This window comes from Cyanistes caeruleus, chromosome 1, assembly GCF_971803275.1.
Source record: "Cyanistes caeruleus chromosome 1, bCyaCae1.hap1.1, whole genome shotgun sequence".
NCBI lineage: Eukaryota > Metazoa > Chordata > Aves > Passeriformes > Paridae > Cyanistes > Cyanistes caeruleus.
The window spans coordinates 49,363,010-49,376,536 of record NC_141701.1 but is presented as its reverse complement, the minus strand read 5'-3'; the positions used below and the strand labels follow the sequence as shown (position 1 = coordinate 49,376,536).

The following is a 13,527-nucleotide window of genomic DNA, read 5'->3' as shown; positions in this document are numbered from 1 at the left end:
TCATCACAGTTGGGCACTCATACTCTTTTTTTTTAACTAACACAGCAGAGCACAATGTATTGATTATCTGTTACAGGAATAGAATTGTAAATACAGTACATTCTTCACTGTCCCTGCACCATAACATCTGCAAAACCTAAGAAAAGCCCTTTTTAGCTGAATCTTTGAGAAATTAATGTTTTTTTAAAATATCCCAAGCTCCAGAAATACTAAATAAATGTAAAATGAGAATAATGACACAGCAGGAAGGATAAATACAGTAAATTGATCATGTTTTCTTGACAGTTTAAACTAATAATTACACTGTTACAAAACAAGAAAGCTCTTTGCCTAATGCACCAAAAGCCTACCACAACTTTCAGTCTTCTTCTTGGCTTCCTGCTCGTTCCTTTCCCTTTCCCTCACCTCATACAATTGTCATTCTCACACTAGGGAGCCTTACCTCCTTTTAAATATTCCATCTTCTGTGTTTGGACCAGGTAAGCAAAACATTTTGCCTCCATTTCTTGATCTAAGTAATTCAAAAACAGAGCATCTTCACAGGACAGCTCTCTCTCTTCAGTCTTCCACTCACCTCAGATCTTTCATTGGCCCTTCACTTTCTGTATCGTGGGCCTCCTGCCAAGACAAATGCCTCAGTCTGCCTCCTCCTCTTGTACTGCTCAAAGGAAAAATGTGTTTCCTGCTACCTGACCACATTACAACTGGATCCATTGCTGCTATTTATCTTATCCTCAGTTCTTTATGCTGCTGGTTCTCAGTAATATTTTTCATACCCATTCCCTACCTGCAGCTCCGTGATTTCTAGCATTTATAGAGTAACTCTGCCCAGTCTTCCTCTTGGAGAGAAATTGGTATGCATTTCTTTCAGCCTCATGATCTTACTGCTGTTAATCTTTTATCTCTCACCTGACCTTCCCCATGATGCTGACAAAACCCTAACAAAAATCTCCTTCCCTTCTTCCTTCCAGGGCAGTTTTGAAAAGTGTACTCATCCATGCAATCTCAGGGCTCTTCAATTTCTGTCCATTTCTGATTGTCCATTCTTTCTACCTGTAACTTCTTCTTGACCTCAAGAGACCACCCTCCTCACTTACAGAAGATAATTGAGCTGTTAGAAATCAACCAGTTCTACTGAAGCAGGAAAAAAATAAGTAATTTATTCTGCCAAAAACAATTAGCATGCATTCTTCGTGAGCAACGGGTTTTCGGTCCCATGGCTCTGTAATCAGTTTTAGTCTCCCTTGCAATTTATCTTGCCTGCCCCAAGATCTCCTCCTATTACACCCTCACCTCCAAAATGGTCTCTCTCATTGTTCTAGATGTACCATCAGCTGGGGATTGTACCTGATTTCCCATCACAATAACTTTTGAATACTGAAACAGCGGTAGTTTCTGGAGTAAGAACACTGCCATAGGAGAATGCAGTGGACACATGGTCCATCTCCCTCTTCTCTGGTTTCTGGAGCACTGAGGATATACAATATCATACAATATACATAAGATATGTAGATCTTGATATACAAGAATCCACAAGATCTTGGTACACAAAGTACATCCTACCACAGCACACCTCTTGATATGGTATAAAGTGGAATCAATTGAAATAATAATAAAATTAAAAATAAAATATGGTAACATAAAGCAAACAATCAAACAAAAACCCTGTGCTGTCTCTTCCAGGGGAAAAAAAACCAAACTCACATCTTTGGATTTTGTTACTATATAAACTCATATTTTTATGTTTTTTCCTGTAGGTTTTTGGGTTTGGTTACTTACTGTCCAACAAAAAATACTCAAAATTTTAGTGTCCTATTTATACAATAGGCCGGTCCTACAAACTAACTCAAACTTCTCAACACTGCTCTTAGAACTTTCAAGTCTGTATTTTGGGTAAGCTAAGCAAGAAGTACATGATGTGACATTTGGGGGATGTCCTGTGCAGGGCTAAGAGTTGAACTTGATGATCCTTTTGGGTCCCTTCCAACTAAGAATATTCTGTGATTCTGTAGACTACTTGCATGGCTTTTCTCAGCAGCATTTTCTGGCTATCTGTGCTCTCCATGGTGGAAGTCATTCCAGTGAGAATTTCTGAAGGTCGTAGGTGTCCCATTCCTGGAAACATTCCCGATCAGGCTGAACAGGGCTTGGAGCAACCTGATCTAGTTGAAGATGTCCCTGCTCATTGCAGGGAGGTTGGATTAGATGACCTTTAAATGTCCTTTGCAACCCACACGAGACCTTTTGGCCAGTCCCAACCTGGTGGGACTCATTCCCCACATCCCCTCCCACCCCGTGCATGCTTGTAGGAGGAACTGCTGCTCTGGTCAGCAAAAAGCAAAGCAGGCCCTGGCTCTGACAGGGCCAGTCTCCTTCTCTGGCCACAGCTACCTGTGAGCCAAGGGAATGCCTACAACCCTGGTGGCTCTCCCAGCCAGCTGGTGAGCTGCTGCAAGGCTGGCCTTGGCAGAATTGGCCATAAATTTCTGTTCACACCCTGCTGATTGGCAACAGCCTCCCTGCCCAGACTGAGCCCTCGAGGGAGGCTGAGAGATCCAGCCAGCATCTCTACTCTGCAATGCAAAGGCCAAGAGTTGGAAAAAACAACAAATAAACCAACCAGCTTAAAACAATGTGATGAACAAAGATGAGCTGCTGCAAGAAATGCGGTTGGAGCAGGAATATTGTTCCTGCCATTAGAAACATGGTACCATATCTGCTAACTCCTGCAGTTTGCTCTGTTCTGCTGACAGCAGTTGCAACCTTAGCAGAGAAGCCTACCACCAAGAAGGAGGACAGCCAGTGGGTAAAGTAAGGCTGGATTTAACCTAAATACCTGTGAGATTGACCATGCATCAATTGTTTTGAAATCCAGATCTTTTCTGGGGTTTTGGATTTGGGTTTTTTTTCAGGAATGAGTCAAGTTATCTAAGCTGAATTGCAAACATGTTTTGAAAAAGAAAGCCAAAGACTTAGAAGCTGAGAATTGAATGCCAACAAGTGACCTTGTTATTGTTCAAAACACATCATTCTGTTGTTCTCCATACTGGTTTATCCAGTCTGAGGTTTCATGGCTTTCTGCACCCTAGGCCAGATATCTGCTGCAGTTCTCTGAAGCTGTAATTATTACACCTTGTGCCTGCAGGGCATAACTGAGTACAAAAGGGCCAAGCTTGAAAGCAGAAGAAGAAGCAAACCTCTCTGTTGAACTTCTTCCTTTTTTTTAGGTAGACTTTTGAATGTTTTATATGGTAGAAGTAGCAAAAACTTGATCATTAGCTTCAACAGCTCTCCTCTAGTATGGAGTTTTAACTGAGAGCAAAGCAAAAAAGGTTCATGTGGGACACAAATGGTACTTTTTAAGAGTGAAACATCCTGGAAGTGAGTGAGGAAGCTGTGTTAGAGACTAAAATTACCATCTATTAAGCATTTTATATAGATGAGTTAGAGGCAGGCAGATAGTGCCTTCCTGCATTTCCATTTTTTTCAAAATACATTTCCTTGGAAGTATTTTTTTAATTTTGAACTGATGCTATATTCTATTGCCAAGTTGTTTTTCTTTTGAAGACAGATAAGTTACATAATCCAATGCCAAGAAACTGTCATGCAAACCTGTAGCATACTATTATATAGATAAAACAAAGGCAAAAAAAGTAGGTCATTCTATTTCATTTGTTAAGCAGAGTTTGGCTTTGGTGGTACTAGCTCATACTGAACCCAGTAAGAGTACACTCCTGAAAGACTTGAAATGCAGAGCCTCCAGCAATACATCCTCCTGTCAAGCAGACTTTGATGCTTTCAGATTTGGGTTTTGGCATACACTGAAAAGCCAGGGTGTTAACTGAAAACACAAGTGGTCACCTGAAACAGAAGAGTGTCAGAGTCTAGGGCACTGAAGAAAGCAGAAGGTGGCTGTGACATGGAGGCAGGGACATGAAGAAGAGCAAGCCTGGACTAAGGCATTTGCTTTTCTCACCAGTGCTATGGAAGGTGTGGAAAAGTACACTGTGTACTAATGCCTTGGCTCTCAGTGAACCCTGACTAAATGACTAAAAAGAAATCCTCAGTTAGCATGTGCCTAGGTGGGCACACATGTGGTTTTCTCTGTGTGTGTGTGTGTATGTGTGTGTGTGTATTTTAGTGCAGATAAGCTTGGTGGTCAAATTAAAGCAATTTCTAAAAAACCTAATATGGATTGGACCGATAGATTTTTACTATAATGTCAGCCTAAGGCTAGTGTCTTTCTAATCTCTAGTGCTAGTATGATAGCCTTCTCTGCCAGATATCTGCCCATAGCAGATACTTAGGAAAAGTATAAAAGAGTGTGTGTAAAGAATAAAGTGTGTGAACTAAGCACTAGACAATCCCAATAGACATTCCCAATTTAGTATTCTGTTGTTCAGGGACTTCCTAAGCCAAATATGAGATGTGTAATGGCTCTTCCTGTGAATTTGATCAAGTTCTCTTTGAACCTATTTTTACCTTTGCTTTTTCCTAGGGTGGCAATTTAATTACACACTGTGTGAAGAAGTACTTCCTTTGATTAGATGTAGATCTTTAGACCTTAAGCCTTCCAACTGGCTGCCTTCCTCCGCACAGCTATTGCACTCGGAGAAATGGTGAAACATCCCCTAGTCAGGATTTCACAGATATCTCATAGTCCTCCTCAGCCATCTAATTTTCTAAATCTTTTCTCCTGTGGAAGGGATTTCACCTCCCCAGTGACCCTTGTCCTCCCTTTCTAACTTCTTCTGCTGTATCAGTCCATAACAAAATGTTTTTCTCTTCTTTCCAATGGATAAATACTAGCAAGCTGAAGAATCCTGTGCACTCTCTATTTTTCAGTTTGCTGGTGCATATCATGCACAGCTACAGTGGCACAACATCTCTTTCAGAAGAATTGCAAGCAGCAGGCACTATGTTAAAATGCTTGTGATTATTATAAAAAATACATACACAGTATATTATTAAAGTTTCCCTGGGACTGGTATGGCTGAGATGTTAATTTGAGCCTTCTTCTACAGAGCAATAATTGTGTTTTTGTTTTTTTAATGGAGGATCTTCCTCAACTCCTGTTTTGCTTTGCTCTACTCCACTCAAAGCCCCAGATCAAAAGCCATTAATTTCCTCTATCGGCAGGACCTGTTACAATCCTCCTTGAAGTCTGCTGCAGTCCTCCTGAGCTATCTGGATGCACCAGGTATATAGGACATTAAATTCTCCCCCAGCATCCTTCCATCTGCTCCCTCACCAGCTGCAGAATAGATATACTTGATGAAATTTTGCTGTCAGTTGTACTTGTCTGATTGGCTATTGCTCTTCAGTGGAAGGTGGAATATAAATGAAAGGAAGTGAAATGGCACCCAGCATCCAGTTCCATCATCTTTTCAGCATTTTCACTGCTGCTTGAGCGTAAACTAAAAACAGAACTGGAAAGGGCAAAACAGCCAAAATATCACAGGGAAATGGGTCCTAATATTAGTTTAGTGTAGATGTGAGATTGAGAGCAAATTGGAAACTACTCACTGCATGAGTGCACAGGCATCCTGGATTTGTAAGAAGAGGAGATGGGAATCTGTCCCTATTCAGTTCAAAACTATTAATTCTGAACACTAAATATTACTGATTTAAGAGACATCTATGTTAATCACTTTATGGTTCTACCTTCTTTTTCATCATGGGGCAAGACAGCAGTCTGCCTCACTTGTTTTCCACTCATGCCCTCCACAATTCACTGCTAATCAAATGGACTCTCATTACCACCCCCTGCAACAGCATTAGTCGTGTTTCACTCCTCATAATTCTCTGTGCTCCTCCTCTGTCAGCCTTTTCACGTCAGACCCCTTGCACTGCAGAATTTGAAGTGCTGTTTACGTAAAGAAAACCCACCCCAACCCAAACCCCCAGACCTTCTCTCTTCCCTGCTCTTGACCTCAGGGTTGTTCTCAGCCCTCAGATGCCCCAACACAGGGTAACTCTGCAAGGATAGAGGAAGCTGCCTACAGGAGAGCAGCCACCACAACAACGGTGACACAGACAGGCAGAACGCTAGCTTTGGTGGAAAACAGATCATTTTGAAACCGAAGTTTCAATGTGAAAAATAGAATGTCTGGACACTGGCAACGGGCACTAAAATTGTGAGAGATGGCAGATACATAATTATGAGAAGTAGTTATGAAGAAGGATTAAAAATACTTATCTGAGTTAAAAGTACTTTTTTGTATAAATGGAATGTATAATATTACATATGTAGTAGACTCATTGGTATTAGCTTCTTACTGATTTCACATGTATGATTTTTAAATGTAGCTTTTGAGTTTGGGAGTGTAACTTCACAGGGGTGTGAAGCTACACACCCAAAAAACTGAAAGATAAACCACTTCTGAAATAAATCAGTAACCTAAAAACCTGAGCTACTGGCACTGTTAGCTCTCTCTTGAGCTGGCCTCTGGCTTTCTTAAACCACATAACACTTAGAGGACCTTTTTTCAATAAAGAGTGAGCTTGCATGGAAAAAGAGAGATGCTTGTTTGTTTGCTTGCAATGAGAAAAAAAGCTTATGCTGATCATTTCAAGAAAAAAACACCTGAATGTCAGACTGAGAGGTGTGACTGCCAGTCTTGGGAAGAGTGGCAGAATCTTAGTAAGTCCTTCCATACTGAGTTACCTAGAAAAAACTTTCTAAACATTTTCTGTTTGTGCTCTCCAAAGCTTTCGCAGGTTTACACGATCTAATAGTGTAACAACAGCTGTGCAAGCAGACCTGGATTTCCATGAGAACTTTGAAATAATCGACCCTCAAGAGGACAATACATGTTCTGGACAAATATCAAGACAGTTTTCCCGAGATGCAAGCACCTCTACCGTTAGCATACAAGGGTCAGGAAACCACTACCATGCATGTGCAGTGGATGATGACTTTGACACAGATTTTGATCCGTCAATTTTACCTCCTCCTGACCCATGGATTGACTCTATTACTGAAGATCCTCTGGAAGCTGTTCAAAGGTCAGTGTGCCCACGAGATGGCCACTGGTTTCTGAAGCTACTTCAGGCAGAGAGAGATCGTATGGAGGGTTGGTGCCAACAGATGGAGAGAGAAGAACGTGAAAACAACTTACCTGAGGACAGTAAGTAACCACACACAGTAATATTGCAACTGCAAAGAAGTATTCAATATAGGTCAAATTCACCCCAGTGAATTCTGTATTGTGCCCTTTCTTACTTAGCTAATGAAGCTATGGTTGTGATTCTCAAAAGGACTGTATGTATGTATATAATAATCCTTATTAAAGCTGACAGGGAATGCAAATGCTCGGCACTTCTGAAACTCCAGTGGTATTAGCTTTTGGGATTGCATAGTTCAACGGATAATTAGGAGAGTGTGGTTAGGGATCTTGTAGTATTAATGTTTCTTAACTCTTCTATTTGAAATCACTTCTCATAACCTTAGAATATAGTTTAACAGATTGTAGTTCCTTTTAATTAAATTCATATTTCAGCTGCCTTTTCAGATGGTGATTGGCATAACAGTATTTAGATGTTTCTCCCTACTGAAAGAGATTTCAGTTACGCTTCCAAATTGTCCCCTCTCTCTCTCTGCCTTCCCCTCTCCAGCCTCCCTGTATCTCCCTTACAGTTCTCATAGGCTTTGACAGTGCCAATAAAACAAGCTCTTCATATTGTGTGACAGAAAACCACACACATGCAAACTACATCTCAGTTGTCACCCCTGACAGCAATATTAACCTACCTGCAAAGTAATAGGACTGTCTAGTAAACCTTCATTACTCAGAAGGGTTGAGGGTTGAATAGTTCACATCTTGCTCGTTCACTCTAATTAGGGCAGAAAGGCTGAGCGAGTGTTTCCCAATCCAGAATTTTTTCTCCTGGTAAAAATGAAGGGTTTTTTTCCATTTATTTCTCTTACAAGGAACAGTACTATTACTAGCTGTCAACTTTAGACACAAGTAAATCTGTGAGCTTATGAACATGGTCCTTGCAAATAAAGCTGTTTCAAATTCTAGAAGTGAGCTTCTGGGAAACACTAAGGAGCAGCTGCTTATAGAGAATTCAGTTTTTTATTATTTAGGCACGCCTAAGCATATTTTCCTGGATATACAAGTAATATTTTTCCAACCCCCAAATTAGCTTCTACCAAAGCAAGGACTTCTATTTCAGCTCCAGAATTGCTTCTAAAAATTTTCTGACCTTTCCTCTCAAGAAGAGAGATGTTTGAGTTCTTTTGAAATGTAAAGGTTTTGGTTTATGAAAGGAAAGAAATTAACACTGGGAAAAGAATTCTTAGAAATGCATAAGCTGTTTCTGCTGGAACTTTCCATTCAAGCCAGTGAATGAAAAGGTATGATCTAGATAGTCCAAGCTGAAAAAAATTGTAAGCAATTGTAGTTGGAAATTAATTTTAATGGCAAGTATAAGATAACCTGAATTTTAAGATACGTAAAGGTTTTCTATTTCTACAAAATTTATGTTACATAATAGACTAACAATTTCTTCTGAAGAAAATATATGGAAGGTTTGACCTTAAAGCAGATACAGATTGCCCACGTTCTAGAATTTTTGAATCTCATTTTTAACTCACACCGTAAATGCATTCAAAAATCTCTTTGACCATGTATCAGAATAAAAGGGTTTCTGTTGTTTCTGTAGTATAAAGAAATAAACCTCATGAACTATGAGATTTTAGATTGAAAAAGGAGCGTGAACACATAACAAACAGGAAATACACAACTTTTTAAAGTCGTAATGACTTAGACTGGATATAAGGAAAACATATTCTATGATGAGGGTGGCGAGGTAGTGGAACAGGTTGCCCAGGGAAGTTGTGGCTGTCCCATCCCTGGAAGGGCTCAAGGCCAGGTAGATGAGCTTTGGGCAACCTGGTCTAGTGGAAGGTGTCCTTGCCCACAGCAGTGGGGCTGAAACTAGATTATTTTTAAAGGTCCTCTGTAACCTAAACTATTCTGTCATTCTATGAACTGATAATACTGGGAAAACCTATAAAATATTTTATTTGTGCACCAAGGTAGTTGGTGCACCAATAAAGTAGTAGGAAAAGAACATGAAGTGAATTTTACGATGCTGATGGATGCAGAAAACGCATATCTGTACAGAATTTTCTCTCAATGTCTTGGTGTCTTTGATACAAGACGGTTTTAAAGGGCTCTTTGAGGAATCAGTGGGAGGAGTCAGTTAGGGGGAGGAAAGAGGAATGGTTGGGCTGGCTATTTCCAATGCCTCCTCACAGCACACCTGGCATGTGATCACTGGTAATGGCAGGAGGAAAAGAGTCACCTGGGTTTGGTAGCCACTGTTGCAGTACTTATTTCAGTGTGACTCTGTCCGCTGCTGTGGCACGTGGCAGCTGCTTCCCACAGAGGCTGCGCAGGGCTTTCTGCTGCGGCTCAGCATGTCGCGCTCTACCTGCTGCCAAGGAAAAGCATATGGCCGGGGCCACTCTGCCCTCTCAGCAGTGCCAGAAACAAAAGCCTGGTTGTTACAAACCCTGCCCCAAAAAACGTCTTTTTCATACATCTATAAACTTTAAAGGGAGAGAGGAAGGGAGGAGAGGAGGCGCATTTGCTTTGCTTTCCCTAATGAAACATAACCAGAGCAGGGAATGCATCCTTTTGTTTCCAACCTGACATCCCCGGCATGTGTTTGGCCAGATAACAAAATAACGAGAACGTGTGATGAGCGAGGTTTTCTCGATGCCATGGCAGCTGACAGAGGGCTCATCCCCTCGGCGCTCCACGTAAAGCGATCCGCGCTTCCTTCAGACAATGCGGCCCTTGTGCGGAACAGCTGTCTCGGGGAGACGGCTCGCTGCTGTTTGACAGTAGCTTGTATGTTACATAGATACGTAGGGTATTATCTAGCTGGGAATGAATCTACCAGATGGGATTGAATGTTTCTAGCTGGGAAATGGAGTCTGCTGCTCTGTATAAAAACAAGCTGTGGTTCAGCGGCTGCACGATGAAATGCCAATATAGAGAGAAATGTGGCTTCCCTTCCGCCATGAATTATTTATTGTATAGTGTATTCTGGTTTTATCTGAAATCATTTTCTGATGATAAGCCACAGCATGTGTGACAGGCAGATGAACACCACTCACACTTTAAGCTAGCATACTTGATATGATTTCAGTGTATTTTGCAGTTACAGGGAAGTTGGCTACAAACTCCAGGGCTCTTATAAAAAAAAAAATAGAAAAGATGTTACACATCTGAGGCTAAACACCTTGTGAGAATTGATTGACGCTTTGGATCAGGCCTCAAGTGAAATCAACTGTTGACTTTTTTTTTGTTTTTTTTCTCAACCATCTGCTTGCTCCTCCTACCTCTCCCCTGCAAAATTTCAAGCAGTCAGAGTCTCACCACAGATGTTGGTGACTCTATAGGCTCAGGCCTCTGTTGTCACCATTTACATATAAAATTAGCAGCAGCAGACCTGGCTCCCTGCACAGCCCTGACCACTTCTTTTCCCAGCATGGTGGGCACAGAAACATACTCCTATGGCCTTGGCCTGTCTTTGGAGGGGTTTTTTTTGCTGTTGTTTGTATTTCACATGGAGCACTGACCTTCTTGGAAGAACCGGAAAGCTTCATTTTGCCTCCCCCTGCCCCCTCCAGAAGTTTCTCTTTCACATGGGGCTGTACTGTGGCTTCGGTGTAAAGATAACCATCAGAAGCAAACAGCAGGTCTGATTCACCACAAGTCAGGTGTAATGTGGGTTTAGTGGTGAGACAAGCCAGGCCAATCAAGTAAAAACTAAAACAGAAAACCAAAGCTCTCACAAGACATGTCATTATAACTCTCCTGCGTGTATATGGCAGCACTCTGGGCAAGTCTGTGAATAAAGGTTGACCTCAAATCTGCAGGAACCTCACTGCTCAAGACCAGAGCCTCTACAAATTCATCCGAGTCTGGCAAATTATGCAATGCTTACACACTGTGTCTGCTGTTTCGGTTTGTTTCAATTGTTTCAAAAGAAAAGGTTAGACATGAGGGAATAAAGTTTAGAAAAAAGAGTACATTTTCCATAATAGTTGTGCATGGCAAAAGAACAAGAGACCCATGAATTCACTCTCAGCCACAAGCACAGAAAACCATTTGCCATTCCTCTGCAGGGCTTCTCCGAGCAACCCTGGTCTCTGCTGTTCCGAGGAGTGAGAGTGCCTCATCCTGCAGTGGGCTGGGACAGCCGTGCAGAGGGATGGTCACCAGCCTGACATGTGGCCGAGTCCTGCTGGAATCCCCCTGGCTACGTGCCTCTGGCCACATGCCAAATTTATCCTTTTCTTGTCCTTTTGTCCCCAGATGGAACATCTCCATAGTCGAGGGTTTCTCAAAGGAAGCCAGCAAGGAAAGCCCTACCAGTGCCCAGAGGCTAGTAGGACAAAAAGTGAAATCCACAAGCAAGGAAAGGATCTAGTTAGGGGAAAAAAACATTAAATGTGCTAATAAAAGCCAAGTAAGTCACAGAACACATGGAAACTGCTTCAATCCAAACGAACAGCATTTGCTCATGCAGGCAGCCCTATTAATTTCAATGAGATCACTCCTGTAAGTATATATGACCCAAAGAAAGGACTGCTCCTTCCCTAGTTTGTTCCATTTGGCTGTTTTCTCCTTAACAGCTGAGCTTAAGACCTGAGCAGTAGCTTTAACTTTGAATTTCCTGGCTTTTGTCATGCTTGGCGTTATTTAAATGTAGGTCTGTCAACATGAATAGGCTAAAATGCTGGTCCATCCTGGCTTGGAAATGGATTGTGACAGCTCTGTGGCAGGATTGCTTCATATGCATTGTGCCCAGCCAACATCTGCAACGCAAATGTCAGGCTGTGTCCCTGTAATTTCAGCTATTGTTCCTGCCACTTGCTCCTGGGGCAATGAGCAAGTCCCTGGTATTCTGTTCCCTAGCTTGGGCCCTGCCTATCAACCAGGTGTTTTCACATTATAAGGGCATTTGATAGTCGGAGTCCTAAACTGCCTCCTTTGTCACTTGTTAGACCCTGGGGCCTGTCAAAGTTCAAATGCAAATACATCAGTTGAGGTTTTAAGGCCAAATAATGCTGTCCCTTCTCAAAACTCCCCTGGCTTCTATGTGATTACTTTTCACATCACTTCAGGTGGGTTTTGTTATTTTCTTATATTTTGTTATCCTTGTTACATGCATAGCCACCTTCCTAGTTAGAGCAGATGACAATAACTATTTTTTTGCTTGTGTTCACAATTCTTTTATTTTGTTGTTTTCCTATTTCTTTTCTGATGAAGACGTGGAGGAGAGAAATACATAGAGCTCTACAATTTCAAAACAGGTCCTAAGCAATTCTTGGAACCAAGAGAAGCAAGAACTTACTGCTTGGACAGCACATAGTCCAAGTCTATTTTCAATGATATTTTAAAAGAAGAACATGTTGAGGGGTCAAAGACACAAGGATATTCACTGTCATGTGTCTGTCCATGAATAATCTGTGATTCCTAGATAAGAACAATAATAGTGAGGAGGCATTCCACAGTAGCAGAATTCCATCAAAATAGCTATTAATTCTTCAAGAATAGACATAATTGTCCATGTCTTAAAAAAATGTCACAGGAACGAACTGGATTTACAAGGAAGATGGGTCAAAGCAAGAAGGGAAGAAGGAAAAAAAACCCAAAACAACAGGAAAAATTCAAACTATAAAAAAAAATACTGCAGTACACACACTTTTCCCTCTGGGGAAGAGGTGACAGCAGAGCATATGATGGATGTTAATAATGTTGCTTAATGCATTACTGGAAGGCATTCAGATCCAACAGTGCTGAGTGTGCTGTATAGCCCTGTATAGAACAGAAAGCAGATATGAATAACATTATATAGGTGTTTAAATCCATTATGATTGCATCTTGATGGGTTGGGATTTTTTGTTGCTTGGTTTTATACGTTTTCTTTGTATCCTATTAGCTGAACACATCAATTTGAATGTTTATGTGTTTTTCCTCCTGTACACCATCTCCCTTGCTGTTAAAGATTTCTCTGATTCTTTTCTGATTTGTTTTGAGTATTATCTTTGCAATTCCGTTTATTTTCTTGGTATTTGGCTTCAAACCTTGCAGACTTTTCTTCTAAGAAAATCTACTGGTCTGTTTTTGCTTTTGATTTTTCACTACACCTTGGCCTTTCTGTTGGGCACCAGAGATTTTGACTGAGTAAGCAAAATGAGCACTGTGCCTTGAAACAGTAAGAGCAACGTGGGTTTGGAAACAAACTTAGTCTATTGATAAGGCTTTGTGTCTTCTAGAGACATTCCTTTCAGTTTTTTGCATGCTTTGTGTTTTGTCTTTCCCCCCCTCCCCGCTAACTTCCGTGACAGAGTTGGTTGTTGACGAGTTGCACATTAACAGACCCCTTGCTTTTGAGGGGCAAGGAATCAGTGACACTTGACTAGATACAGCCACAGCTACAACAGAAGTGGCAACAATAGAGAACAGCATCAGCATGCATCCCGCAGTCAGCTGGGAT

The 13,527-nt window shown here is 41.3% G+C and overlaps 1 protein-coding gene across 23 annotated transcripts in view; it reads left to right on the top strand.

Moving 5' to 3' along the window:
* DLGAP1 (DLG associated protein 1) overlaps window positions 1-13,527 on the top strand; it is a 401,340-nt gene that overhangs the window by 379,001 nt on the left and 8,812 nt on the right. For all 23 annotated transcript variants that reach the window (XM_086891436.1, XM_086891366.1, XM_086891464.1 and 20 more), the window contains one exon: window positions 6,712-7,130. In XM_086891436.1, the coding sequence (XP_086747562.1) occupies window positions 6,712-7,130 (419 nt within the window). The remainder of the gene's footprint in view (window positions 1-6,711; window positions 7,131-13,527) is intronic.